The sequence below is a fragment of the Piliocolobus tephrosceles genome, chromosome 2 (assembly GCF_002776525.5).
Source record: "Piliocolobus tephrosceles isolate RC106 chromosome 2, ASM277652v3, whole genome shotgun sequence".
In the NCBI taxonomy this organism is placed as follows: domain Eukaryota; kingdom Metazoa; phylum Chordata; class Mammalia; order Primates; family Cercopithecidae; genus Piliocolobus; species Piliocolobus tephrosceles.
In genome coordinates, this window is record NC_045435.1 from 103,848,731 (window position 1) to 103,876,198 (window position 27,468).

Consider the following 27,468-nt stretch of genomic DNA (forward strand, 5'->3'; position numbering starts at 1 on the left):
TGGGAGGGTGGTGGCTGTGTATCTCAGACTAGTGGCTTTGAACTGTGTCTGTGTATAATCACCCTGCAGGCTTAATTTTAGCTAGATGAACTACCAGAAATGTTAGCAATCTGTCTTTTCAGATTACTTTTGCTCTTTCTGCTAAAGACAGATTCTAGAAGTATGAAACCCTCACTTTTACATGTTTCTTTGAGCAGAACTGCAACTATTTTATCAGTGAATATTATGTCTTAATATGAAATCTTAAGCTTCTGTGGCAACAAGTATTTACATATTTATGAGCACTGTATTAATTTTTTCATCGTTCTAGGGATACGGTGAGAGGGCGTGTGTGTGTATGTGTTGGGGGTGGCAGGGGGGTAGAGAGAGGAGGAGAGAGAGAGACAAGATAGTCAATTTTGGCTAGATGTTTCCATCTTATTTCTTATTATTGTACTGAGATTGTTACTATGGAAAAGTCATTAGAACTCCTGTACTTGAAAAAACTCAAAGCCTTAATTTAAATATCTGAAACATGACAAACAAGTAATATGAGCATATTAGTTAATATTATTTTGTTAAATATTGTAATTTATGCTTTATCTTCAGGATGCTTTTGTACTTAAAAAATAATCAGGACAATTTTTTTTTTTTTTTTTTTTTGAGACGGAGTCTTGCTCTGCCGCCCAGGCTGGAGTGCAGTGGCTGGATCTCAGCTCACTGCAAGCTCCGCCTCCCGGGTTCACGCCATTCTCCTGTCTCAGCCTCCCGAGTAGCTGGGACTACAGGCGCCCGCCTCGTCGCCCGGCTAGTTTTTTGTATTTTCTATTAGAGACGGGGTTTCACCATATTAGCCAGGATGGTCTCGATCTCCTGACCTCGTGATCCGCCCGTCTCGGCCTCCCAAAGTGCTGGGATTACAGGCTTGAGCCACCGCGCCCGGCCAATCAGGACAATTTTAACAAATATGTTTATCTCACCCAATCACGACGATTGAGTAATAATTCTCCATTTCACATTCAGTACTGAGCCAGGAAGCGCAGTAATGGATACAGTTGCTACTACATTTACCACCTGACCATATGGTATAACATACATCAGCCAAGGACGACAAGCATTCCTTTACGATAACAAACAATATAGGCACTGTCTTAAGACAGACATCAGTTACATAACTCTTTCTTTTCATTAATTTATCCCACTCTTGACTATGCAGCACATACATGTCAAGCACTCACTTTGACACTGAAAACCCAAAGAATTGTGCAACCAGGCCTCTGACCTTAAGCAGTGCAGTCCAGCAGGGGAGATGGTCATGTAGGCAAATGCTTATCATATAATGTCATAAGTATAACAGAAGTACATGTAAGGTGTCAAGAGAAATGCAGGGAGAGAAACTTGCCTAACTGCTGGAATCCAAGGATCAGGTCAGGAGACAATCATAGAGAAGATGGTCTTTGAGTTGAGTACTGACATCTTGGTGGGAAATATAATGTGGCAGTTAAGAGAACAGACTCTGTAGCCAGACTACCGGATTTCAAATCCTGGCTCTACTACTTGCTAGTTAGGGAATCTATTTTTTTTTTTTCTTTGAGGCAGAGTCTCACTCTTGTTGCCCAGGCTGGAGTGCAGTGGTGCGATCTCAGCTCATTACAACCTCTGCCTCCAGGGTTCAAACAATTCTCCTGCCTCAGCCTCCTGAGTAGCTGGAATTACAGGCATGCATAACCATGCCCGGTTAATTTTTGTACTTTTAGTAGAGATGGGGTTTCGCCATGTTGGCCAGGCTGGTCTTAAACTCCTGAATTTAAGTTATCTGCCCACCTTGGCCTCCCAAAGTGCTGGGACTACAGGCATGAGCCACTGAGCCTGGCCTAGCTAGGGAATCTTAGGCATATTGTTGAATCTCTCTGTGCTTCTGTTTTCCCCTTTGTAGGATGGGCGTAATAACTGGGCATGCTCATAGGGTAGAAGTGAGAATTATATGAGTTAGTATGTGTCACAATGAGGATTACATAAATCAGTATGTGTCATGGGCTTTCCATGTATCAGACACATGGAAAGCCCTCAGTCAGTATTAGCTAGGAAGCCAGGGATAGGAGAATCGGAGAAAGCAAGGAAACATGCAGAGGTATGGCAGTCTTGGTTTGTGAAAACTGAAATATAAGGTGCATTTGGGTGGAGGGTGGTGGAAAGTGGCAATGGGAGCGGATAGATTAGAGGAGAGAACTTCAGTGCCATGCCAAAGAGGCTTATGCTTATGCAGCCCTTGGAGAATTTTAAGGACAAATTCAAATTTGCATTATAGAAAGACAACCGTGGAGCAGTGGAGAAGTAGAGGCTGGAAGATTAGGTAAGAAGTTATTGATAAGATGAGGAGAGATGATAAAGAAAAATCCCAGTACTTTGGAAGACTGAGGTGGGCAGATCACGAGGTCAGGAGTTCAAGACCAGCCTGACAGACATAGTGAAACCCTGTCTCTACTAAATATGCAAAAATTAGCTGGATGTGGTGGCACACACCTGTAATCCCAGCTACTCGGGAGGCTGAGGCAGGAGAACTGCTTGAACCTGGGAGGCGGAGGTTGCAGTGAGCCAAGATTGCACCATTGTACTCCAGCCTGGGTGACAGAGCTAGACTCCATGTCAAACAACAACAAAAAGAACTGGCTAAGAAATAGCAGGGTGCAGATTTAAAAGTCATTTAGGAGGGAAAATTGATGAGATGTGGAGTAAGGGGATGAGGCAGGAAGAGTGGTGGATGATTCTTAGATTTCTAGTTTGGATGATTTGATGAAAAGCCAGGAGGAAAAGTGGGTTTGGGGATAAGGTTTTAGATTTCGTGAGCTTGATGGACCTGTGGAATGACCAGAATGAGTGTTTAGGCCTGCCACTTGGGGACTGGAAGTCAAGATTTGGGATTCCTCTGGATATGGGCAGTACTTGACATCGTGGGAATGTGACAGCGTGACACAGGTTGTATACAGAAGGATGTTCAGGAATGGTCAGGAAAGCCCAAAGAGAGAACAGCCAGCAAAGGAGAGTGGTCACAGAGCAAAGAGGAGATGCAGGAGAAGGTAGAGTCATGGAAAATGAACAGGAAATTCAAGGAGGAAGTGTTCAAATGCAGGTGAGAGGTCAATTAGAATAACTAAGGCCTGTACCTTGGTAGAGCTTAGGAAAACCCACAAACGATTATCTCAATGGAGTAGAACAGAGTGGAGCAACAGACACATGAATCCTCTTCATTAACACCCTGGGTGTTATGTTAATACTTTAGGTCAAAAGCTAGGTAATTCATGGAGAACATCCGCGTACATAGTCCAGTTTCAGGCTTGCTGCATGAGGCAGATCTGGCTTGTCCCTGCAGGACTGTTTACTCAGAGCCCAGCAAGGAGCCTGGCACATTCACATGCACCCATTAAATACTGGGGTAAAGAATGGATGAACGGTTTGTGGAGGCCAGAAACCTGCCTTGGTACAGCGGTGGAAGCTCCCAGTACATGGCTAGCTCCAGAAATTCAGGAGGCCTTTGGGAGTTACCACAGAAGTTCTGTTGTTTTGGTAAGAACAAATTCGTTAGTTATAGGGTTGATCTGGTCTTTTAATGCCTGTGCTGGTGATGATGGCGATAACGGGTCTACTCAGGTGGGTCTTGTTCTGAAACATAGGTAAGCTCTTGGTCCAGTTTCAGATGTGATTTTCTGAGTGGGTTTGCTTTCTTAGCTGTTTTATTTCCTTCCTGTGTGAAGGTGTCTTACCTCTCCAATTGGATACTACATTTCTGAAGGGCAAGGACCACTCACTCCACAGAAGCCTTCTGTTCACTTGCAGCACGAATTTCTCCACTTGATCCTCAGCTCAGAATCCTAGTGCTCCTCAGCCTCGGCCGACTTAGCGCCCAGAGCTGGTCACACCTGGACTGTCCGCCCTGCCTGACTCGACCCTCAGTGAAAAAATGTGTAGTTGCTTCCCGAACCTTACCCTGGACAGGCCGAACTGAGGGGAACTGAAAGCTAGCAGTAGGCAGGCCACCTGGACTCCCGCAGCCGGGCCTTGGGTCCCAGTGCACCCCACCCCATCCCACTCTAGGGTTGCCCCACTGTCTCCCAGCTGACACAGGTCTGGGGAGAGCCTGGGCCTCACTAACGGAGTGACAGCTACCGCAGGGCTGGACTAAGGTCTCCCCTGGGATGCCCACGCGAGGGAACGGATGTAAGTCTGATACAGAGATTGGGGGGGGGGGGGAAGAAAACACGGGGCGGGGTAGGTGTTTCCACTGTCTTCTCTCTTTTTGGTACTGATGGGGAGGGGAGGTCTGGGATGGATGAAGCTCCTCAACCATCCGTTTCAGCCGCCCCCAGCTGCTCAACTTATCGGCCGCCGCTCGTCCCCGCTTCCAGCCCGCGTAGACCCGGCCGTGACCGTCCGGAAGGAACCGCGTAGGAAACGGAGGTGGGGTGTCCCCCGGCGCCCCCACTAGAGACCGCCCGGCGCGGCAGGAGGATGTCGGCGCGCGGAGGGCTTGCGTCGCCCGCCCCTCCCCCGCCGCGCCCCCCGCCCCCGCCCCCGCCCCCGCCCCGGGGGACCCCCGCGCCCGGGGGAAGCCCCGCGCGGGGCGCCCTCCGCCCGCCTCCGTCCCTCCGCCTCCCCGAGGCCCGGGGCTGCCTCCTCGGGCCGCGCCGGGCCGCCCCGCACTGCGCATGAGCGGGAGCCCGGCAAGCCCGTGAGAGGAGCCGCCGCCGCCGCCGCCGTCCATTCGCTGCGGAGCCGGAGGAGGAGGGGAGAGGCCTGGAGGACACCAACATGGTGAGGCACTGCGGCCGCCCGCCCGCCCTGCCGGCTGGGGGCCGGCGCTGCCGCGCACCCCCGCCCCGGCCGCCCTCCGCCCCGCGGTGACCCTGCTGCCCCGAGCCTCGGCCCGCGGCCTCCGTCCCGCTCCCAGGCGGGGGTTCTCCTGCCTGCCTCTCCCTTCCTCCTTCGCCCCTTCCCGCCCGGGCGCCGCCGCTACGCGAGAGCCGAGGAGGCAGAGCGGAGCCGGGCCTAGTCGGGAGCCCCGGGGAGTTTGGGGCGCGGGGAGCGGCCCCGGTGCCCCTCGTCGGGGCCCGGCACGGGTGGGGGAGGCGTTGGGGCGGGGGGAGGGGATGGGGCAACGGCCCTGCCCCTGCCCCTCTGCCGGCTCCATTGTGTCTGGCCGGGGACTGGGGTCTGGGGTTCCGGGTGAGTAGCCTCCCCCCGCCCCGAAGCCGGGGCTTCCCTCTTCGCCCGGCCGGGGAGAAGGAAAGACTTTCCCGGCGCGCCTCTCCCTCCTCCGCTCCCGGCTCCAGTACCCCGCAAGTCTCCCAGGCAGTTTTGCTTGGGGCGGGGTATCAGCCCTTTTCCTTTCTCCATCACCTCTCGAGGCGTCCCATGCTTTTGGAGAAGGAGAGTTTCCCCGGCCAGTTGGTGGAGGTTATATTTACCTCTCTACTGAAAACATGGGAGACTGCTGAGCTTGGGGGAGGGGGTACGGAAGTGCAACCTGTTCTCATTTCATAAAATTAGGGAACAGACTAGTGAGCGCCCTGTCGAGCACGTATTTTATTTGCTTGGGGGTGGGAGGAGTAATTGCTTTATTATAGTAGTTAAGGGCCATTTGTGATAAAAAAAAAAAAAAAAAAAACAGTTTGTCAAGTTACTCTCCTTTTTTGTTTGGGGGGAAAAAAAAAAGTCCTTGGCTTGCAGACCCTTGTGGTCGAGTTGTTTACTTTGGTAATTAAGTACCTGACTCTGCTGGACGCTCTTCGTGTTTCAGAAGCGCTGTTTGGCATTGTACAGTCTGAGCGTGAGTTGAATTCCGTGCAGGTTACTGTATGAATAGTAAAAATGATATTGTTGTCCTTTTGCTCATGGGGAACATAAAGGCCTCTTTGAGGAGGGTGTGTGTGCGCGCCTGTGTTAAGGGAATACCCCAGTGTCTTTGTTTTTAGTTGGTCTTATTTTTGCTGAACGACACTTCTAGTCCCATCCTCCAGCTTGGCAGTATTTTGTTGTCATGTATGGATATATGGTTTAGTCTGCCACATATTTAACATTTATGTTCAGTGGCAAGTTGTGTAGGAATTTAGAGTTTGAATTTGTAAGAAAACTTTCCTGTAAAGTGCAGGTTAATGTATGGATTAGTATTACAGTGTTCAGAGATCCACCAGGCAGTCTAAACAGTTTCTAGTTTCTTAAGTATTTACATGGTCGTAGGCATTACTCCTGAAGTTTTCAGACTCTTAGCATTTAGATGAGTATAGTAAGCTCGTAGTAATGACATTAATTCCCTGGGAAGCACTCAGCCACAGCTGAAATGTGTGCTCTTCAGGATGGTTCCAGATCCGCATCATCCCCTAGAATCTGAAGTCATCACCTGTTCAGGAATTCAGTATTCAAGTGGTTCATAGGAGAGTTCAGCTTGTAAGCTTCTATTCTTTTGGTTAATATTAACATTAGCTACTTTTGAAACTTAGCTATAACCCATGTAATTCTACCATTGGTGACAAGATATTAAAAACATATCCTGTGGCTGAACTCAGTTTATGTCATGAGAATTGTGATATTCTCTGGTTTAGAAACTCACCATGGGGGCAGGACACGGTGACTCATGCCTGTAATCCCAGCACCTTGGGTCACCAAAGCAGGAGAATTGCTTGAGAGCCTAGGAGTTTGAGACCAGCCTGAGCAGCATAGTGAGACTCCATCCCAAGGGGAAAAAAAGTAAAATTAGCCAAGCATACTGGTGCTAGCCTGTGGTTGCAGCTACTCCAGAGGATGAGGTGGGAGGATTACTTGAGCTGGGAGGTTGAGGCTGCTGTGAACCCTGCCACTGCACCTCTCCAGCTTGGCTAACAGACCTTGTCTCTTAAAAAATATAATAAGAAAGGAAAGAGACTCACCACTGGCCCTAATAGAAGTTAGGCAGTAAGAATTTTATAGTTAAGAAGTTGTTTCATTATAAACTTATCTTACATATAATTGTTTCTTTATACAGTTTTGGGGCTGTGAGTTTTTTGGTGTCTGTAGCTGCAGCCCATTTCTAGAGTACGTTATTGTCAGTTCTAGAGCAAACTTAAATGATGGGATATTTGAAATATTTTGTGTAAGTAAAAAAGTTGTTCTGTTAACTTATTCCCTCCCCCCTGAAAATGACTCCAAAACTAGATAATATTCTGTTACTTTGGAACTTTTTTTTTTTTTTTTTTGAGATGGAGTTTTTGCTCTCTTGCCCAGGCTGGAGTGCAATGGTGCAATCTTGGCTCACTGCAACCTGCGCCTCCTGGGTTCAAGCGATTCTCCAGCCTAAGCCTCCCAAGTAGCTGGGATTGCAGGCGTCCGCCAACATACTCGGTTAATTTTTGTATTTTTAGTAGAGACGAGGTTTCACTATGTTGACCAGGCTGGTCTCGAACTCTTGACTTCAGGTGAGCCACCTGCCTCGGCCTCCCAAAGTGCTAGGATTACAGGTGTGAGCCACCGTGCCCAGCCTGGAACATATTTTTAAAAAGTGTTCAAAATGTGTGGGTTGTTTTATTTATAAGATGGCAGGATTGGACTGGATGATTTCTAAAGTTTCATCCAGCATAGACATTTTGTGATTCTAGTGGTTTTCTAGACTCATAGCATCATAGAGTTTTTAGATCTGACATAGACTCAGAGATCATCTAATTTGCTCCTCCCCATTTTTACACAAGAAGAAATTGAAGATCAAGGAGGTTTTGAGGTTCAGTTTTGCAGGATTGTTGGTTGCAGAACTGAAATTTATTTTCTCCTGGTCTACCATTTCCCCCAGTATTTGTGGTATATATAAATCTCTTTACTCATGAAATCCAGAAAATTACATTTGAAATTAAATCATATCGATCACTTAGAGGAAACCACGTGTTATTAATGAATATGTTAAGTAACAAAATTCATATTAATGGGTGATCAGTGATGTTAATGCCTATGTTTTCAATGGCTTTAAAAATATATGAACTTTGAAATTTAAGATTATGTTGTCAACAAATAGTAGAATTTGTAAATTCAAATGGATGTAGATCTATTCAAAGTTGTCTTTTCATAACTTGTTGCACATTCTTTGCATATCTACAAGTAAATTAAAGGAGAGTATCAATTCTTTTCAATGATTGTTATACATCTGTGTGCCAGACACAGTGTTAGACGCTGGAGGGATGTATGTATCACAGAAGAGACAAAAATTCTCATTCTGGTGAGGGTTACCTTTTAGTAGGGAGACATAAATAATAAACATGGTATATAGTTTTCTTCTTTACTATGTTAGAAGGTGTTAAGTGCTGTGGGAGAAAACAGTGTTAGGGAAGGGGACTGGGGGTTCTAGGGCATTGATGGAAGTAGGGTTGCTAAGTATCTGTATCACCAGTGAGACCATTTTGAACAGACTAGGGAATGAAGGAATAAACCATGCAGAAATATGGTAGAAATCTTGAGGAACAGTGAGACCAGTGTGGCTGGAGCAGTGTGTGTGTATGTGTACACGTGTGTACATGTGTACATGTGTATATACGGGGGGATCGTTGGAGCAGATAAGGCCTAGGTGATAAGGAGTGGGGATAGGCATGGGTCGGCACTGTAAGGATATTGGGCTTTTATCCTAGAGAGATGGAAAGCCATTGAAGGATGCTGAGTGGTATGATATACCTTGTTTTTTTTGTTCCGTAGTGTGCTGCGACAGTATTACAGATAATTATTTTTTAAAGCAGTTTTTTCAAAAGACCCTTACTACAGTTTTCTTTACCATGCAGCTTCTGTGTACAGAGTTTTGAATTCTGTTTAAGATGACTGTCTAATGTTCAATAAAAACTAATGGATTATCAAGTATACCTAGCCACACTAGGGTTAATAAAAACACAACAAAACCTCTTTGATAGATTGTCGAATATGTTCTAGTGGTTTGTGTTTCATTCAGTGACTATATGCAGAAAACTGGGCCTCTGGGGACAAAGAAAGGAAATTAACGTTTATTGAGAAGATACAGTGTGCTAGTCAGACAATTTACAGTTGTCATTAATCTCCACTCCCACTTCTGAAATAGGCAATATTACTACTTTTTTTTTTTTTATTTTTAACTTATTTAGCATATCAGGAATGAAGGCTTAGCAGTCTAAATGATTTGATGCTAGTATGTGGCAGAGCAGGGGTTAGAACCCTGGTCTCTGGCCCTGACCCTCACCTACTCCCATTTTTCTGTTTTTTTTTTTTTTTTTTTTTTTTTTTAAACCCAGCAAGCACTCTTTCAGTGTAGATGTGGAATCTTTGTTTAGTTTTACTCTGGTTTCTTCCTTGTCAATGCTGAATAATAGTGACCTTGTTGTTTCCATATACAATCAAATGATTTGATGTAAACATTAATTGAAAAATTATAACTTTTGGTGCGTGTAGTAAGAAAGTTGGAGGTACAATTAATTTTGTGTTAATTTTTGGCTGAGCACAGTGGCTCATGCCTGTATCAGCACTTTGGGTGGCTGAGGCCGGCAGATCACGAGATCAGGAGATCGAGACCATCCTAGCTAACATGGTGAAACCCCATCTCTACTAAAAATACAAAAAATTAGCTGGGTGTAGTGGTGGGCACCTGTAGTCCCAGCTACTTGGGAGGCTGAGGCAGGAGAATGGCGTGAACCCAGGAGGTGGAGCTTGCAGTGAGCCGAGATCCACTGCATTCCAGCCTGGGCAACAGAGCTAGACTGTCTCAAAAACGGAAACAAAACAAAACAAAACAAAAATAATTCTATGTTAATTTAAAAAAAAGTTTTTTAAAAGAACAGGTCATTTGGGTCAAGTGGCTGCTTTGTGCTCTTATAGATTGGGTCAAGCATAAGGAAAATCTGGGAGAAAACTCCTTTTAAATTTCAGTATTGGCCGGGCGCGGTGGCTCAAGCCTGTAATCCCAGCACTTTGGGAGGCCGAGACGGGCGGATCACGAGGTCGGGAGATCGAGACCATCCTGGCTAACACGGTGAAACCCCGTCTCTACTAAAAAATACAAAAAAAACTAGCCGGGCGAGGTGGCGGCGCCTGTAGTCCCAGCTACTAGGGAGGCTGAGGCAGGAGAATGGCGTAAACCCGGGAGGCGGAGCTTGCAGTGAGCTGAGATCCGGCCACTGCACTCCAGCCTGGGCGACAGAGCGAGACTCCGTCTCAAAAAAAAAAATAAAAAAGAAAATAAATAAATAAATTTCAGTATTGAGTTCAAGTTATGGTAGTGTTTGCCATGAAATTTGATGAAAAGAAATAGTTCCAAATAGGATTCAGTTGCTTTGTGGACAGAAAAAAGCTCTTGACTAATTTATGTAGCCACTTTAGGTGTGCACCCACCCCCACAGGAAAAAGCAAAACAGAAGGAAAAAACAGTCACTGAAATAGTCTTTTATTATTTTATTGAATTTGTTTTATATAATTAGTACCTAGTCACTGAGAGTGATTAGGCTGCCTGTCTGTATTATAAAATTTTAAGGGATTTAGGTTTTTTTTTTAAATCTATCGTACTTTTGAATCACTCAACACAGAGATAAGTTGCTGAAGTACACAGCCCATTCCCTTATTAGAGTAGGGTATTTTCGTTTTAATAAACGTGTGGAGTGTTTATTCAGAGGATTCTAATACTTCCTGATTTAGGATTTGAGAAAATATCAAATACTAGAATTAGAAGATTTTATTTTTCAAAGATCATTTATTCTCTCTAAGAAACAAATATAGTATGTTAGATCTTAACTATGGAATTTTATAAATCTCATTTAATTTTTCATTTTTTTGGTGTTTTTTTTTCTTTTTGCCTCAGTAATCTTTTATTAACTTGAGATTACTTTAGAAAACAATGTTAATGGAGAGGGGAAAGTAAATTTAAATTAGCTACTTGGATTTCTTGTTAGAAGTTCAAGCAGTAAGTTTGAGAGAATCAACGAGATGATGACTAATGCAAGTATTTTAAGATGGTTATTTCTTATTTATCATCAGAAATTAGCAAAAATAACTTTTTTTTTTGTTTGTTTTGAGACAGGGTCTCACTCTGTGTCGTGCAGGCTGGAGTGCAGTGGCACGATCTCGGCTGACTGCAACCTCTGCCTCCTGGGTTCAAGCGATTCTCCTGCCTCAGTCTCCCGAGTAGCTGGGATTACAGACATGTGCCACCATGCCTGGCTAATTTTTGTATTTTAGTAGAGACAGGGTTTCAGCATGTTGGCCAGGCTGGTCTCAAACTCCTGACCTTAAGTGATCTGCCCCCCTTAGCCTCCCAAAAGAGTATACCTCCTGAAAGGCCAGGTGCGGCTGGCCTTTTGACTAGTAATTTTAACTAGTAATTCTGAGGGGTGGAGAGAAAATCTTTTAAATTTTCATTAGTTGCCTACTTTTTAAAAACCTGTGAAGAAAAGTGTACAAAAATCTACAATAATCTATTTGAATCTTACAGATATACTTCTGAATATTTTCTTTTGAGCTGGAAATTTCGCTCTTGTCACCCAGGCTGGAGTGCAATGGTGCAATCTCAGCTCACTGCAACCTCTGCCTCCAGGGTTCAAGTGATTCTCCTACCTCACCCTCCCGAGTAGCTGGGATTACAGGCACACGCCACCATGCCCAGCTAATTTTTGTATCTTTAGTAGAGATGGGGTTTTACCATGTTGGTCAGGATGGATCCGCCCGCCTCGGCCTCCCAAAATGCTGGGATTATAGGCGTGAGCCACCATGTCCGGTCACTTCTGAATTTCTGAAAGGTAGATTGCCATAATATATCATCATGCACAATAATTACATAGTATGTATATCATTCCTATGGACTTAGTAGTACAGTAGTACCCTCTTGTCTGTGATTTCACTTTGCTTGATTTCAGTTACCCGTAATCACCTGGTGATCTGAAAATATTAATGAAAAGTTCCAGAAATAAACAATTGATAAGTTTTAAATTGTGCGTTGTTCTCAGTAGCATGATGAAATCTCATTGTTGCAGCTGTTGGTCATCCCTTTCTTCGTCCATCTTATTCATGCTGTATTCACTGCCTACTGTTAGTCACTTAGTAGCTCTCTTAGTTATCAGATCAAAAAAAAAAAAACAAAAACCAGAGTGCATATATAGGGTTCTATACTATCTGTGTTTTCAGGCATCCACTGAAGTCTTGGAACGTTTCTCCCTCCCCGACGTGGATAAGAGGGGACTAATGTAATACAGAGCCTCTTTTTTTTTGAGACGGAGTTTCGCTCTTTTTGCCTAGACTGGAATACAATAGTGTGATCTTGGCTCACCACAAACTCCGCCTCCTGGATTCAAGCAATTTTCCTGCCTCAGCCTCCCAAGTAGCTGGGATTACAGGCATGTGCCACCATGCCCGGCTAATTTTGTATTCTTAGTAGAGATGGGGTTTCTACATGTTGGTCAGACTGGTCTCAAACTACCAACCTCAGGTGAACCACCCCCTACTTGGCCTCCCAAAGTGCTGGGATTACAGGCGTGAGCTACTGGGTGTTGCACTGTTGTTCAGGCTGGAGTTAGTGATGTGATCATGGCTCACTGCAGCCTCAACTTTCTGTACTCAAGTGACCCTCCTACCTCAGCCTCCTGAGTAGCTGGAACTACAGGTGTGCACCACCAGATATTGCTATGTTGCCCAGGCTGGTCTTGATCTTGGCTCAAGCAGTCCTCCTGCCTGGACCTCCCAAAGTGCTGGGATTACAGGCGTGAGCTGCCTTGTCCAGCCTCAGCACCTCTTAAAAAGGAGTTAATTTCAAGAGTTATTCAAAGTGCAGGAAATTTAAGGATGAATGAATAAGTAATTGTTACCCATAAGCAATTATTTTAAACTTCAGATTTGAGTACCATGAGAGTTTTGTTCGTTTTGCTTAGTATTTGAAATTGTACACATTTCCATATATTTTCTGGCCATAACCTATATAAGTATTTGTATTTTCTCTGAGTTTCAAGCCTTCTCTTTGGAAAAGGGAACCCTGACTTCAAGTGCCCTGTGATTTTTTTTTGTTTTCAACCTCTGTACATTTAAAGCTATAGATTATAACCATCTGTTTTTAAAATAGACTGTGACAGGACTATAAACACATTTTTCTTTCTGTTGTATTGCCTGTCTTAAAAATAACTTATCCTCTTCCTTTTCTCCTTCTTACCCCCAACCAAAAAAAAAAAAAAAAAAAAAAAAAAAAACCCTAAATAGAAGCTCAATCTCCTAATTATCTTTTTAGTTAGGTTGTGAGAGAATGCTTAATGGGGAATTTTTAGTTGGAATGCAAATCGTTCACATTTGACTACTTTTCCATTAAAATAGGTGAAGAAATATTGCTCACAATTCTCCTCTCTCCAACAGTCAGTGGTTGCACTTTTGCCCTTTTGATTTTCTTTTCACTTGAAGGCAGTATATAGTAAATGGCAAGACTGCATGCCTTGAAACCAGGCAGCAGGGCTGCATTTCTGGCTCTGCTACTTTTTGAATAAGTAGATAGATTATGCTGGAAGTTTGGTTCCTCATTGGTAAAATGGAATCATCTTCCAGGATTAATAAGCACCTAGCGCAGTGCCTGGCACACAGTAGAAGCTCAAATGTTAGCTGCTAGTTTTATTATAGTTATTGTTTACCATTTAAATTTTTTTTGTGGAGTATTTTTTTTTTCTCTTTTTTTAAGATAGGGTCGCATGCCTTCTCTTGTCCAGGCTGGAGTGCAGTGGCACCATCATAGCTCACTGCAGCCTCTATCTCCTGGGCTCAAGTGATCCTCCCGCCACAGCCTCCCAAGTAGCTAGGACTCCAGGAATGCACCACCATGCCTGGCTACTTTTTTGTTGTTGCTAATTTTAATACAGACGAGGTCTTGCTATGCTGCCCAGGCTGGTCTTGAACTCTTGAGCTCAAGTGTTCCTCTTGCCTTGGCCTCCCAAAGTGCCGGGAGTACAAGTGGTGAGCCCACCACACCTGTCCATCTTTCTTCCTCTGTGAACTTATGTGGAGTCCTTACCATGTGCTAGTTAACAGTTCTAAAAGTTTAACCTGAATTGATTCATATAACCTCACACTCTGTTTACAGATGAAGAAGTTGAAGCACAGAAAGATTAATTTTCCCAAAGTGATACGGCAATTAAGTGGCACTGGTAGAGTTAAAATCCCGACAGTCTGGTTTGAAAGTCTGCACTCTTCTCTGGCGAATCATATTATATTGCCTCTCTGTACAGGTGGAAGGAAAGAGATAGAGCTACTCCTACCTAGATTCCTATGCTGACCTTCCTGGAGTAGAACTTTGGTTTCTAGGTGAAAGTCTGCTCTAGGAGTTGTAGTAGGCTCATTGGTTGAATTGATTTTTTCCTGCACTTTTGACTTTGGACCTATAGTCTATTGGAAGGCCTTTTGTGAGTGAGTAGTTTTGGATATTGGTAACGTTTTCCTGTGTTTGCTGAATACCATGTGTTATATATGGAAAGTATGATCTTCTAAAGTTAAAACTAGCTCTTTAAATTTCAGATGAAGTTAAACTGTCAATATGATAATTACATAACAGCATGCAGAGCTTTTAGTGAGAATTATGGGTGATCATAAAAGTGTTTTGATTTTGAAAGCATTAACTTTTGTGAGCTAGATTCATCAAATCCTGAGTTAACAAGAATTGAGTTAGAAAATTAGTTTCTCTAAAGAAAGATATAAAGGCCTAAGTGTCTGTTTCTGGAGTTCAGGCAGAAATATAAACTTAAGGATGAGAAGAAAAATATTCAAGACAATAGAAATAAAATGGATATTAATTTTTTCCTGTAAAAATATCACTTATTTATTTATTTATTTATTTTTGAGGCGGAGTCTCGCTCTGTCGCCCAGGCTGGAGTGCAGTGGCCTGATCTCAGCTCACTGCAAGCTCCGCCTCCCGGGTTTACGCCATTCTCCTGCCTCAGCCTCCCGAGTAGCTGGGACTACAGGCGCCTGCCACCTCGCCCAGCTAGTTTTTTGTATTTTTTAGTAGAGACGGGGTTTCACCGTGTTAGCCAGGATGGTCTCTATCTCCTAACCTCGTGATCCGCCCGTCTCGGCCTCCCAAAGTCCTGGGATTACAGGCCTGAGCCACCGCGCCCGGCCAATATCACTTATTAAAATTATTTCTATTTTGAAATTGTTAGGACTTAGTTGACTAGAAAGTCATTTTCATGTTTATTGTTTTTCCTTGGGGAAATACTTTTAATAGGAAGACTTTTTAAACTTTATTAATATTTTTCCTTCAGATAAGCTGTTATTTTAAATGTGATTCTTAAATTTCTTTTCTTTTCTTTTTTTTGAGATAAGATTTCGCTCTGTCACCCAGGCTGTAGTGCAGTGATGCTGTCTTAGCTCACTGCAGCCATGAACTCTTGGGCTCAAGTGATCCTCATCTTCCCACCTCAGCCTCCCATGTAGCTAGGACTACAGGTGTGCGCTACAACAACCAGTTAATTAAAAAACTTTTTTTGTAGTGATGGTCTCATTGTGTTACCCAGGCCAGGCTAGTCTTGAACTCCTGGCCTCAGATAGTCCTATTGCCTCTGCCTCCCAAAGTGCTGGATTACAGACGTGAGTTACTGCACCTGGCTGATTCTCTAATTCTTGTAAAAAAATGCAAATATGCTAGATTTAAGAATAAAACAATATGTGTTGATAACTTGGCATGTTATATTTTGGAAAGATGAGCAAATAAATTCATTTTACTCTTCAGATTATGACAGTATTTCTAATTTTGGTAATCTTTGATACCATTGTAATTAGCTTTCTGTTACAAGAGATAGCATTTCTCCTCCTTGCCAGAGTTAAAAAGCAAAATATATTTTGTTTTATGCATTTTACATCCTTTCCACTATTGTGTTTCTTTGAAAACTTCATAATATCTAGGTAGTTTTAACATTGGAATACTGAAGATTGTATTGCCTGATCTTATTTAATGATTAGTTTATTCCCTTTAAATAAGTATTTAAATAAATGGCATATATTACATTTGAGTGCTGAATCATTGTAGCTGTCACATGATTTTGCTCTTGGGAAGTTCCCCACTGTGTTTGTAGTAGAAACAGAGAAAAAATCCATCTGTTTTCTCTTCCACCTCAATTTTCTATCCACCCTCTCATCCCCTATAAAATAATTCTTCTCTCGTTAGTCACCTTTTTCTCTTCCTTATGTTGATAAAATTTTAAACCTTTGGTGCCCTACTGTCAACATCAGAACACTGCCTGGTACGTCTATGTGGCTTAGGAAAAGGGGATGGGAGTGTCACAGCTCCCCTGAATTGGTCTGGTATACTCCAGCTTTATTCTAGGATAGCCTTTGAGACTACAGAATTGAATTCCCTTAGTAGGGAATCGGGTGTTACAATGTATTCAAGAAGCAGAGAGCTGACAAAGAAATGGTAAGAGTGCATTATGAGTATAAGAAGTGGAGGGTACTTATCAGACTTTATAGGAATGGGATTGTCAATATCACTTGGCTTAGCTGGAGTCCATACTGTCAGTTCTTGGCCCAGTGTAACTAAGTAGCCTTTATGGTGTTGGAAATGGGTAGGTGCACCCTGTTTCTTCAGATATATTGATATTGCCCTGTATAGTGGAAATTTATACCAAACCAGTTAAAAGAGTTTACATTTGGCCTGGCCGGTGGCTCATGCCTGTAATCCCAGCACTTTGGGAGGCTGAGATGGTTGGATCACCTGAGATCAGGAGTTCAAGACCAGCCTAGGCAACATGGCAAAACCCTGTCTCTACTAAAAATACAAAAATTAGCTGGGTGCGGCAGTGCGTGCCTGTAATCCCAGCTACTCAGGAGGCTGAGGCAGGAGAATCGCTTGAGCCTGGGAAGTGGAGGTTGCAGTCAGCTGAGATCGCACCACTGCACTCCAGCCTGGCGACAGAGTGAGACACCGTCTCAGGAAAAAAAAAAAAAGTTTACATTTATATATATGTGTGTGTGTTTGTGTGTGTATATATATAAAATTTATTACATAAACATTTTTCAAATAAGATATGACATGGAATTAATTCGTTTGTATTATTTTGTTTTTAGTTTGTGTGGGTAAGACAATTTTTTATCTTTGTTTCCCTGGTCTTCTATTATCCTGCTTTTTGATAGGAATAGAATAGTAGAATGACTAAGTTCTTTTTGGCTTGTAGAAATAACTTAAGCTATGATTTTTCCTTCCTCCCTTCAACAAAGGTGATTGACCCTGCAGGGAACAGAGCACTGGATTTAAAACTATGTGATAAAACCCCAGCTAAATCTGATTGTTTTGCCACCTCCAACTTTTAGGAGGATGGGGGAAAAGTTACGCCAATAAGTTGTATCAGGTTTAATTAAAAAGTAATTGCCAGGCCAGGCACAGTGGCTCACTCCTGTAGTCCCAGCACTTTGGGAGGCTGAGGCAGGTGGATTGCTTGAGCCCAGGCGTTTGAGACCAGCCTGGGCAACATAGCGAGACCCAGTCTCTAAAAAAAACAAAAAAACCTACGTATTTTCCAGGATATGGCCTGTGGTTGGCATACTTGCAGGTTAATCTCCAACACTTCCTGAACCATTATACGGTGGTCACTGACGATCACGGTGATCTTTTGGTACTTTACCTTCTTTCTCAGAGGAGGATTAAAACATATGTTAGGGTACTCTATCACTCAAAAGAGAAAGGTATACTAAGTTTTAAAATAATTTTCAGTAACAAAAGTTGGAATCAAAATGATTCCCTTGTTAACTTTCATTTAAGCAAAATTAAATTAGGACAGTTATCTTCCTTGGCATTTGATTTCATTGTGAGTTTGTTGTCATTGAACAGTAAATCTCAAGGAGGAGATAGTTTTCCAAAGGGAAGAATCCTAGACACTTGAGGGATGTGTTTTGCAATGGGATATGACTTATCTGATGTCCAGATGTTGTAGAGTTATTAGTGAAGTGTAGCAGAAGAGTAGTGAATTTATAGTTTCTCAATTTTAGTGGAGTACAGAGGTTGAGATTTTAATCTGTAATCTTAACAGTAACATATTTGCAAAGAGAGAAGTGTGACTGACAGATCAGATTCTAGAGCATAGACATTTTTCATATTGCAAGAAATAGGGAGATAGGGTTAGTTTTCATATTTGATTTTGTATAGTGTTGTTTTTACTGTGATCGGTAGAAATATGTTGTAAAATCTCAAAAGCTTTATAAATATGTATAGCAAGCAGTGTGATTTATGGAAAGATTACTCAGATTCATGAGACCTCTTTGTTCTTGTCTCATTTCTACTAATAACAACCTGAGTGATATTTTTGAACAAATGCCTTAACCTGGTTAGGGTTCTCTGATCTGTCTAATCTGGAAGTTGATGTTTATGATCTGTCTGTTTGGGCCAGATGGGAGAATCTGGGGCTCTCAAATGTGTTGCTTAAACCACAGAAAAAAAGTATATATACACATACGTATATATACACACACATACATACATACATATATATACACATACATACATATACACACACACACACACACACACACACACACACACACACACACACATATATTTTTTGAGATGAAGTCTCTCTCTTGTCTTCTAGGCTGGAGTGTGATGGTGTCATCTCAGCTCACTGCAACCTCTGCCTCCTGGTTTCAAGCATTTCTCCTGCCTCAGCCTCCCGAATAGCTGGGATTATAGGCACCTGCCACCATGCCCAGCTAATTTTTGTATTTTTAGTAGAGACGGAGTTTCACCATGTTGGCCAGGCTGGTCTCGAACTCCTGACCTCAGGTGAACCGCCCGCCTGGGCCTCCCAAAGTGCTGGGATTACAGGCATGAGCCACCGTGCCCAGCCAACCACAGAATATTGTGTCTATTCATGAGTATCCTACTCAAGTTTTCCCTCTTCATTTACAATAGTAGCTCAGGAAGAACCCAAGTATTTTGCTAGAAGATGGTATTGGAGCTTGGGAGGAGGAAGAGTAACAGTGATGGGGCTGCAGTTGCTTGGAGGCTGGCTTGGGTGAGAGGGAAGGGAGAACATGGTCTTTGATACTGGGAGAGAGTACCCTGCCTTCTTTTCCTGTGGGTTTAGGTCAGATGAGAAATGAATCCTTGTCAGTGTGCAGCAGGTGAGAAGAGGTGATTTTCTCTTCATCTCTTCCCCTCTCTGAGAATAGGTAGAAGGGCTGTTTGGAGAGACCAAGGGTCTCTGCTAGGCTCTGGCTAAGGGAATGACGTGATTCTTCCGGGGAAAAAGAAAAAAAAAATTATTTCGGTAGGAAGGATGCTTCTCCTGATTTGAGTGAAAATATGAGGAAATTTTGTTGATAATTTTCTTGGTTTCTGAATACAACTAGGAGAAATGTCGAATCCTTCTATTTTATTGCTTCCTCCTATTTGATAAAAACAGCAAGAAAACAAGGTAGGTGGTGTTGGGGAGGGAGGATCCCCGCCCCCTAGCCCCATATCCTTTATAGTGGATATTAGGACTGCAATAAACACCTGTTAATCTCATGGTTCCCCAGGGGCATTTGCTCACTAGTCAGATCATGTCACCTGCTTCCCCACCACTACTTGTGCATCCATCTCAGAGCATTGTGCTTGTCCAGGTTTGGAGAGTAGCACCGCTTCCCTTCTGCAGCCTTTCTGTACGCTCTCAGGACCCACTGTAGGAGAAATGCTGGGTGGTTGAGCTTCCTTTGCTTCTGTCCTATTTCTCTTCCAAAACTGTACCATATTTTTTGTTTCATATTTTTTAAAAGTTAGTCTTTCTGATTAATAATAGATCAAAAATAAATCTTAAGTTAAACTGTTTTAATGTTTTATGAGGAAAAAGTATTACTAAGAACGTTTTGTCAGCCATATAGAAATATTTAGTCTTATGTGATTTTACATAGAGTTTCAGTTTATTTTCTGGTTTCAATAGAACAAGTTGAAATCATCGCAGAAGGATAAAGTTCGTCAGTTTATGATCTTCACACAATCTAGTGAAAAAACAGCAGTAAGTTGTCTATCTCAAAATGACTGGAAGTTAGATGTTGCAACAGATAATTTTTTCCAAAATCCTGAACTTTATATACGAGAGAGTGTAAAAGGATCATTGGACAGGAAGAAGTTAGAACAACTGTACAATAGATACAAAGGTGAGTGCTTGCTTGTGACTTTAAATAAATTTTGGACCAGATTTTCCAAGTTGATGGGCTTGTGAGAAATCAAATACTATATATAACATAAATTGGGTGGATGTGTCCAATAGAGGTCTGTAGATCTTAGGATTATTTCAAGAACTCTGAGGAGAAATTATTTTCTTTGCACTAAAATTTCTTCTTGGCCTCTTTATTTTCCTGCCCTCCTTTTTTTTCCTCCCCCATTGTCCAAGTTGAGCATGGGGATGGGGAACTGTTTTTTCTCCCCTTATCTGTATAAAACTCAGCTGAACCAGTCTTTAAGAAAACGTGCATACTAAATCTTTAAAGAATTGTAAAGTAATGCATAGTTTTTAAAAAGTTCAACTGCATAATAGATGAATAAGAAAAGGTTAATAGTTTGTCTGTCTTTTCCTTATTCATTCTCCCTGTTCATTCTCCTGAGTAACCAATGGTGTGGATCCTTCCATATCTTTTATGTTTATGCAGAAATACATTTACAGAATTTCAAAGTTTTTCTGAACATGGGTTATTTTATGCATAACTTGTGCTCTAAAGTCAAATGATGTGTATGTTTTTTATTGCTGGAGATATTGCCAGATTACTTTAAGAAAAGTGTCAGCAAGGCCGGGCGTGGTGGCTCACACCTGTAATCCCAGCACTTTGGGAGGCCTTGGCGGGCCGATCACAAGGTCAGGAGTTCGAGACCAGCCTGTCCAATATGGTAAAACCCCATCTCTACTAAAAATACAAAAATTAGCTGGGCGTGGTGGTGTGTGCCTGTAGTCCCAGCTACTCAGGAGGCTGAGGCAGAAGAATCGCTTGAACCTGGGAGGCAGAGGTTACAGTGAGCTGAGATCATGCCACTGCACTCCAGCTTGGGGTGACAGAGTAAGACTCCGTCTCAAAAATTAAAAAAAAAAAGGTGCTAGCAAATCATATGGGATAGCAGTCTATGAGTGCCTCTTTCTCTTTGTTTTTGTTATTTAAAATTTTTGCCTCTTTGATAAGTATTGATTTTTTTCTTTAAACAACAGATACTTACATTGTTGAGATTAGGGTTGAATTACATAGTTTAGTTTACAGTTTTTCTGATACTCTTAAGAAGTGGTTTTTGTGGGAAAGTGAACTTTGTTCTAAGAAAAAAAGAATTTCTGTTCAGAATGCTTACCTAAGCAAAATATGGATATATTGAGTTAGAATCCCATGTCCCTATATAGGAATGTCTGATTTTCTGAATGTGTATAAGTATGGGACATATTTCACATGAATAAATGAGACTTTAAAAAATCGTGTCTCATCTGCATGTATCTCTTTTGTACACTTTAAGAATGCTGTTAGAGAGGAGAATGGCTTTAAATAATGGGAAAGCGTATGTTAGAGTAATACTGTTTCAAGCCTTCCATATATTGTGGTCATTTAAAAAATGACATATAAAGCATTATCTTTTTCAGTTTTAGTAATGTAGCATAATATGACACTACTTTAATATTGCATTATTATTTTTAAAGACCCTCAAGATGAGAATAAAATTGGAATAGATGGCATACAGCAGTTCTGTGATGACCTGGCACTCGATCCAGCCAGCATTAGTGTGTTGATTATTGCATGGAAGTTCAGAGCAGCAACACAGTGTGAGTTCTCCAAACAGGAGTTCATGGATGGCATGACAGAATTAGGGTGAGTATATAATTACAAAAGGAAATTAGATATGTTACTGTGGAACTGAATTATGTCATGAATTTTTTAGTGTAAATTTAAAGATTTGCTGGCCTACAAACATTGGTATAAATAGAAATGGGTTAACTTGCTAGTTTCCATGTTACACAGTGTTCTGGGTTTGTCAAGTTATTTGTATAGTTAGTACAGCCTATTCTATTTGGATATATTCTTATCATTTGCTTCTAAGGCAGGTTCATTAGTATTAAAATTATGCATAAATATTTACCACGGAAGAGTGAAATGACCAAGTTTTAAAGTTATTTCCTAATGTGAGACTGTGAACCCTGCATTTATAAAATCCTAGAATTTAAAAACTGGAAGATGCCTTAGAAGTTACTACTTGTTTCACTTACACTTTGACAGGTGATTAGCTGAATGTCTTTGGGTAAATTGATTGAAAAGTCATGGGTAGAGGTTTTACCTATGACCTCTAGTTGCCCATATTTAATAAGGTTGCAGACAGAAGTAATTAGTCTGTTGGTAGGTAACAAGTTGCCCTTTCTATTTTTAGAGGGCCACTATTAAATGATAATAGCTAACATTTATTAAACATTTTATTTCAGTTAACTGTGCTAAGTATTTCACCTACCTCTTCACAGCAACTTTTTGAGACTAGCGTTTCTGTCCCCATTTTAGAGATGAAGAAATTGAGGTACAGAGAAATTATAGAATTAGGTAGTATTAGAGTCATGATTTGAGCCTGATTGACATTGCAATCAGTCAGGGTCCAGTCAAGACACAAAAACCACACCAGGGGCCAGGTGCAGTGGCTCATTCCTGTAGTCTCAGCACTTTGGGAGGCCAAGGCAGGTGGATCACCTTAAGTCAGTAGTTGGAGACCAGCCTGACCAACATGGAGAAACCCCGTCTCTACTTAAAATACAAAATTAGCTGGACATGGTGGCGCATGCCTGTAATCCCAGCTACTTGGGAGGCTGAGGTAGGAGAATCGCTTGAACCCGGGAGGTGGAGGTTGTGGTGAGCCAAGATCATGCCACTGCACTCCAGCCTGGGCAGCAAGAGCGATACTCCATCTCAAAAAAACAAAAAAAACAAAAACAAAAAAACAAAACAAAAACAACAAAAAAAGACCACACCTGTAATTTTAACAGGGAAAATTTAAAGACTTGCTTTACTCTATCAAATAGATAAAAGGATAAAAGGAAACTCCAAGGCATAACGGGTAGCAGGTGCAGCAAGCTGCTACCACCTCTGGGAAGTCAGGGAAGGGCACAGACAAGGAAGAAATTTAGAAGCTTAGGAGATCCCCACAAGGCTGAGATTCAGACCTTGGGGGTTGAAGGGAGAGGGTGTGGCCACCTGTGATGCTGGTGAAAAAGCTGCCTAGTGGCCAATTGCTGCAGGCTGTGAGATTGCTACCACTGGTGGATACTGCTGGGACCTTCCCACACACTAAAACCCTTGCCCTCTGGAGAAAACAAACTGGGATCAGAAAAGTTCCTTCTTCCTCTTCCAGCCTTTCCTTGGCTCTTGGTAGAGCCTAACACTGAGCCAGCTGGCAAGAAAAATGAAGTCTCATAGTTTGTAGTCCAATATCGCAAAGTAGGGCAAAGAAGGGTAGGTTTAAAGCTGAGAGGCAGTAAATTAACTGGCCTGGACACTATGTCCTTCAGCCAAAGCCAGGCCCATCCAGAACTTGCTGGGATTTTCTATGCTAGGACAGGTTTCATCAGAACTTAAGGAAGCAATGTTTTTAAAAATTTGAAACTGAATTCATATAATATGTAATGAACTTTCAAATCAAAATTTTAATTTACAAACTAATGATCTGGAAGGTGTTACAAAGAATGTAGAAGGAAAATAAAAGCAAAAAATGATTAGAAGGAAAAAAATGGATTTGTTTGTGGAATCTATAAGAAATAGGGTATTTCTACCATAAGGCTGTATTAGGAAACTAAAGGCTTGATACTTAGAGCTTTTCAAACTCTTTGAAAGTTGAATGTTTTGCACATACAGAAAAAGCTTAATATTAATTTGAGGTAATTCAGTTGGAGGTGGTAGGGGGTTTGCCTGTTTACTACTATACTTTGTATATGACAAGAAGCAAGTTTTCAAAAGGAATGTTTCCTCATAAGCAAGAGACCATACTTTTAGTTAATTTAGATAGTAAACATGATTAAGTACTGTGTCAGTAGTGTCTAATACAGTTTAAAATGATTGTTATGCTGATTACTATACATTCTTATTTATCCACTGAAGCTGACTTCTAGTGAAAGTAGAAGTTGATAGCTTAATGAAATTATGAAAAATTTCATAATTTTCATAATAAGCTATGAAAGTTGATAGCTTAATGAATTATGTAATTAAAACGAATAGCCCGTTTCTTTTAAAAGTAATTATTTAGAATGTTTAATCACTCTAGACCTCTTTCCGCAGCTAACCTCCATGCATGTTTGTATTTATGTAATATAAAAAGATTGAATTCCAATTATTTGATTTTTAAAAAAGTAGTTCTAGGAAATAAATGTAAGCCCTCATGGGAATAAATAAGTTATTAATTTATAGTGAAAAAGTTAATCTTTTATAAACTTAATTTTACAATGTAGATGTGACAGCATAGAAAAACTAAAGGCCCAGATACCCAAGATGGAACAAGAATTGAAAGAACCAGGACGATTTAAGGATTTTTACCAGTTTACTTTTAATTTTGCAAAGAATCCAGGACAAAAAGGATTAGGTAAGAATTTTTAAAAATTATATTTGGTGTTTCAGATATATTCAATACATTGACGGTGTCATTTTTGTAATAGAAAGTTGTGTTTTGAGCATAAAGTCATGAAAATACCAATTATTGAAAAGTAATTAGAAACAGGAAACTTTTAATCAGAGAATACCATGCACATTGAATAATAAGTTTACCCTGGGTACTACATGTGAACCACTGATTTTTGTTTTATGAAAACTACAGTCAGTATAGAAGATTAGTTGTTAAAATTCCACTGACATTTATTTATTTATGCATTCATTCATTTACTCATCTTTTTCATTCATGATCCTGAAGATATTTTAGGATATTAGAACCTGTAGAAATAACACTATAAGATTTGAGTCATAGAGTGCTAGATAAATTTATTCTTTTTTGTTATGATTTATTTGAAAACTATAAGGATGAAAAAGGAAATGCTCATCATTCATAATCTTATTATCCAGAAATAATCACTGTAAAAGTTTAGATCAATCCATTTGTATTTGTACATTTGCTTTTAGGATGGCTAAGGGATATGAGAGTGAAAGATACAGTGTAATTTGCAAATTACCTAAAAAGATTAGATAGTGCTAGTAGATAATTACAAAATAATAAAAGTGTATAAGGGTTTTAGAGGGAGAAATGAGTAAAAGCAGGAGTGGTTGGGAAATGCTTCCTGAACAAGGTGGGATATGAACTAAAAGGTTTGGTATTTGGCTGGACAAGGGAAGATAAAAGATGTTCCAGTGAGAAGATAGTTATGAATGAAGGTCTAAACTTTTAGCAATAAGCTTGGCTTTGTGCAAGAGAGAAGTTGTTGGTTTGATTTTAGTAGGAATGCTTGTTTGGAGATTAAATTGGTGAGACACAAGAAAGCTAAATAACCACAGACTTCTTTTGAAATCAGAAAGGGTTTTGTTTCTGTGTGTTTTGGAGACAGAAAGGTTTAAATTGGAATTTGTGGGAAATGGGGACCCAGTGAAGATTTTGGTGATGGTGATAACTTCCATTTAATGTGAGCTTTTAGTATGCCTGGCACTGTGCTAAGTACTGTGCTTTACATATACTACTTGTCTTGTATGTAAGCCCATTTCATGTTGCTGTAACAGAATACCTGAGACTGGGTAACGTATAAAGAGGTTTGTTTAGCTCATGATTCTGCAGGCTAAGAGTGGGGCATGGCCCTGGCTTCTGCAGAGGACTTTGATGCTGCATCATCATACAGCAGACAAGGTCAAAGGGGAAGTGGACTCCTGTGAAGAGAGAGACCAAACAGGAGGAGAAGCCTTGCTTTATAATAACACACTCCAGGAACTAATCTGTTCCCTCTGGCAAAAAAAGGAGAATAGCACCAAGCCATTCATGAGGGACCCACCCCCATGAGTCAGACATTGCCCACCAGATCCCACCTTACAGCACCACCACACTGGGGATAAAATTTCAGGATGAGTTTTGGTGGGAACAAACCAACCATATCCAAACCATAGCATTGCCTCATTTAATGTTACCAATTTTTTGAGTTATTCATCCTTTCATTCAGTAATTTACCACCTGCTGTGTGCCGTGCCAAATACATAGTAATAAAGTGCTAGCCGTTTATTATCCTTAATTTGAAGATGAGGAAATTTAGGCACAAAAAGGTTGAGTAACTTGCCCAGTGAAGGTAAGTGAGATCTTTTTTTTTCGGTTTTTGAAGATACAGTAGTAGTTGGAGAGGCTAATAATTAGGGCCTTTTGCACTAATTCCTCTTTATTTTTTAAATTAGCGGGGGGAAGGTATTGAGAAACAGATTATATTAACAGAGATTAGACTGAGGAAGTGACGGAAAGGTAGAGAGGAAGGGATAAATGTATAACCTTTGTAATGTAGTATGGCCCCACAAGTTACTAAACATGACTGAATTGATGAAAGATTCATAACATATTTGTAAAGCGAAATTCTCAGTGATAAAGCCTTCTTGCCAGCTTGATTGTTCAATATAAATTGGATTTTATTCTTAAAGGAAAAATCCTCAATTTGCAGGCAAAATAAGCCAGGATACCTACAATTTGTTTCTCTGTCTGGGGCCATCAGTTAACTGGGATGTTTTTTCTATTTTTCCCTTTCCTTTCCACAAATAATAATCTGTTAAAGTCTTTGAATTTACATGTATGTATAAAATCATTATTTTGTCATATTTAGAAATGTAGCACAATATTTTGATAAGATTAAATATAATGTGAATGTCAAATGTTGATTTAAAGGGACATAACCTATTTCTTAGTTATATCTCTACCCTTTACTGGAGCACAAAATAAATAGTGTTTTGGGTGAATATATACTTTTGATACTGAATCTTAGTTTTTATTATATGTGGTAAAAATTGAGCAAAATTAAAATTTTATAAGTATTGGATATATTAATATGATAAATTAGAATTTTAGATTACAGGAAAAATTGTGTGAAAGCATTATATTTAAGAATTATGTATGTTTATTATTATTGTTATCTAATAAGTATTGTGCTTAAGAAAAAAATGTAATATTTAAAGGATGTAGAGTTTTTGTTTTGTAAGATGAGCATTCTGAAGATTGATGGCACAGCAATGTGAATGTACTTTACACCGAACTGCACACTTCAAGAAGGTTCAGATGATAAACTTTATGTTACATGTATTTAATTACAATGAAAATATTATTTAAGACCCTCCCAAACCATACAGTGTACAATACAAAGAATGAACTCTAATGTAGAATGTGAACTTTAGTCAGTAATAATGTATTCATATTGATTCATCAGTTATAAAAAATATACCACACTAAAGCAAGATGTTAAAAATAGTAGGAACTGACTGGGGAAGAGGTATATGGAAATCTCTACTTTCTGCTCAACTTTTCATAAACCTAAAACTAAAAAAGTCTATTAATAAAAAAAAGAAAGAAACATGTAGTAAGAGACAAATCCTAGG

The 27,468-nt window shown here is 40.8% G+C and overlaps 1 protein-coding gene across 8 annotated transcripts in view; it reads left to right on the plus strand.

Moving 5' to 3' along the window:
* Positions 1–4,326: 4,326 nt before the first annotated feature.
* Positions 4,327–27,468, plus strand: part of DCUN1D1 (defective in cullin neddylation 1 domain containing 1) — a 39,044-nt gene continuing 15,902 nt past the window's right edge. Inside the window, exons 1-4 of one of the 8 annotated variants that reach the window (XM_023187565.1) lie at positions 4,327–4,434; positions 19,872–20,088; positions 21,603–21,771; positions 24,381–24,511. In XM_023187565.1, coding sequence (XP_023043333.1) covers positions 19,914–20,088; positions 21,603–21,771; positions 24,381–24,511 — 475 coding nt within the window. In that variant the 5' untranslated portion in view covers positions 4,327–4,434; positions 19,872–19,913. The other 7 variants (XM_023187563.2, XM_023187567.3, XM_023187570.2 and 4 more) reach the window with 7 other exon arrangements.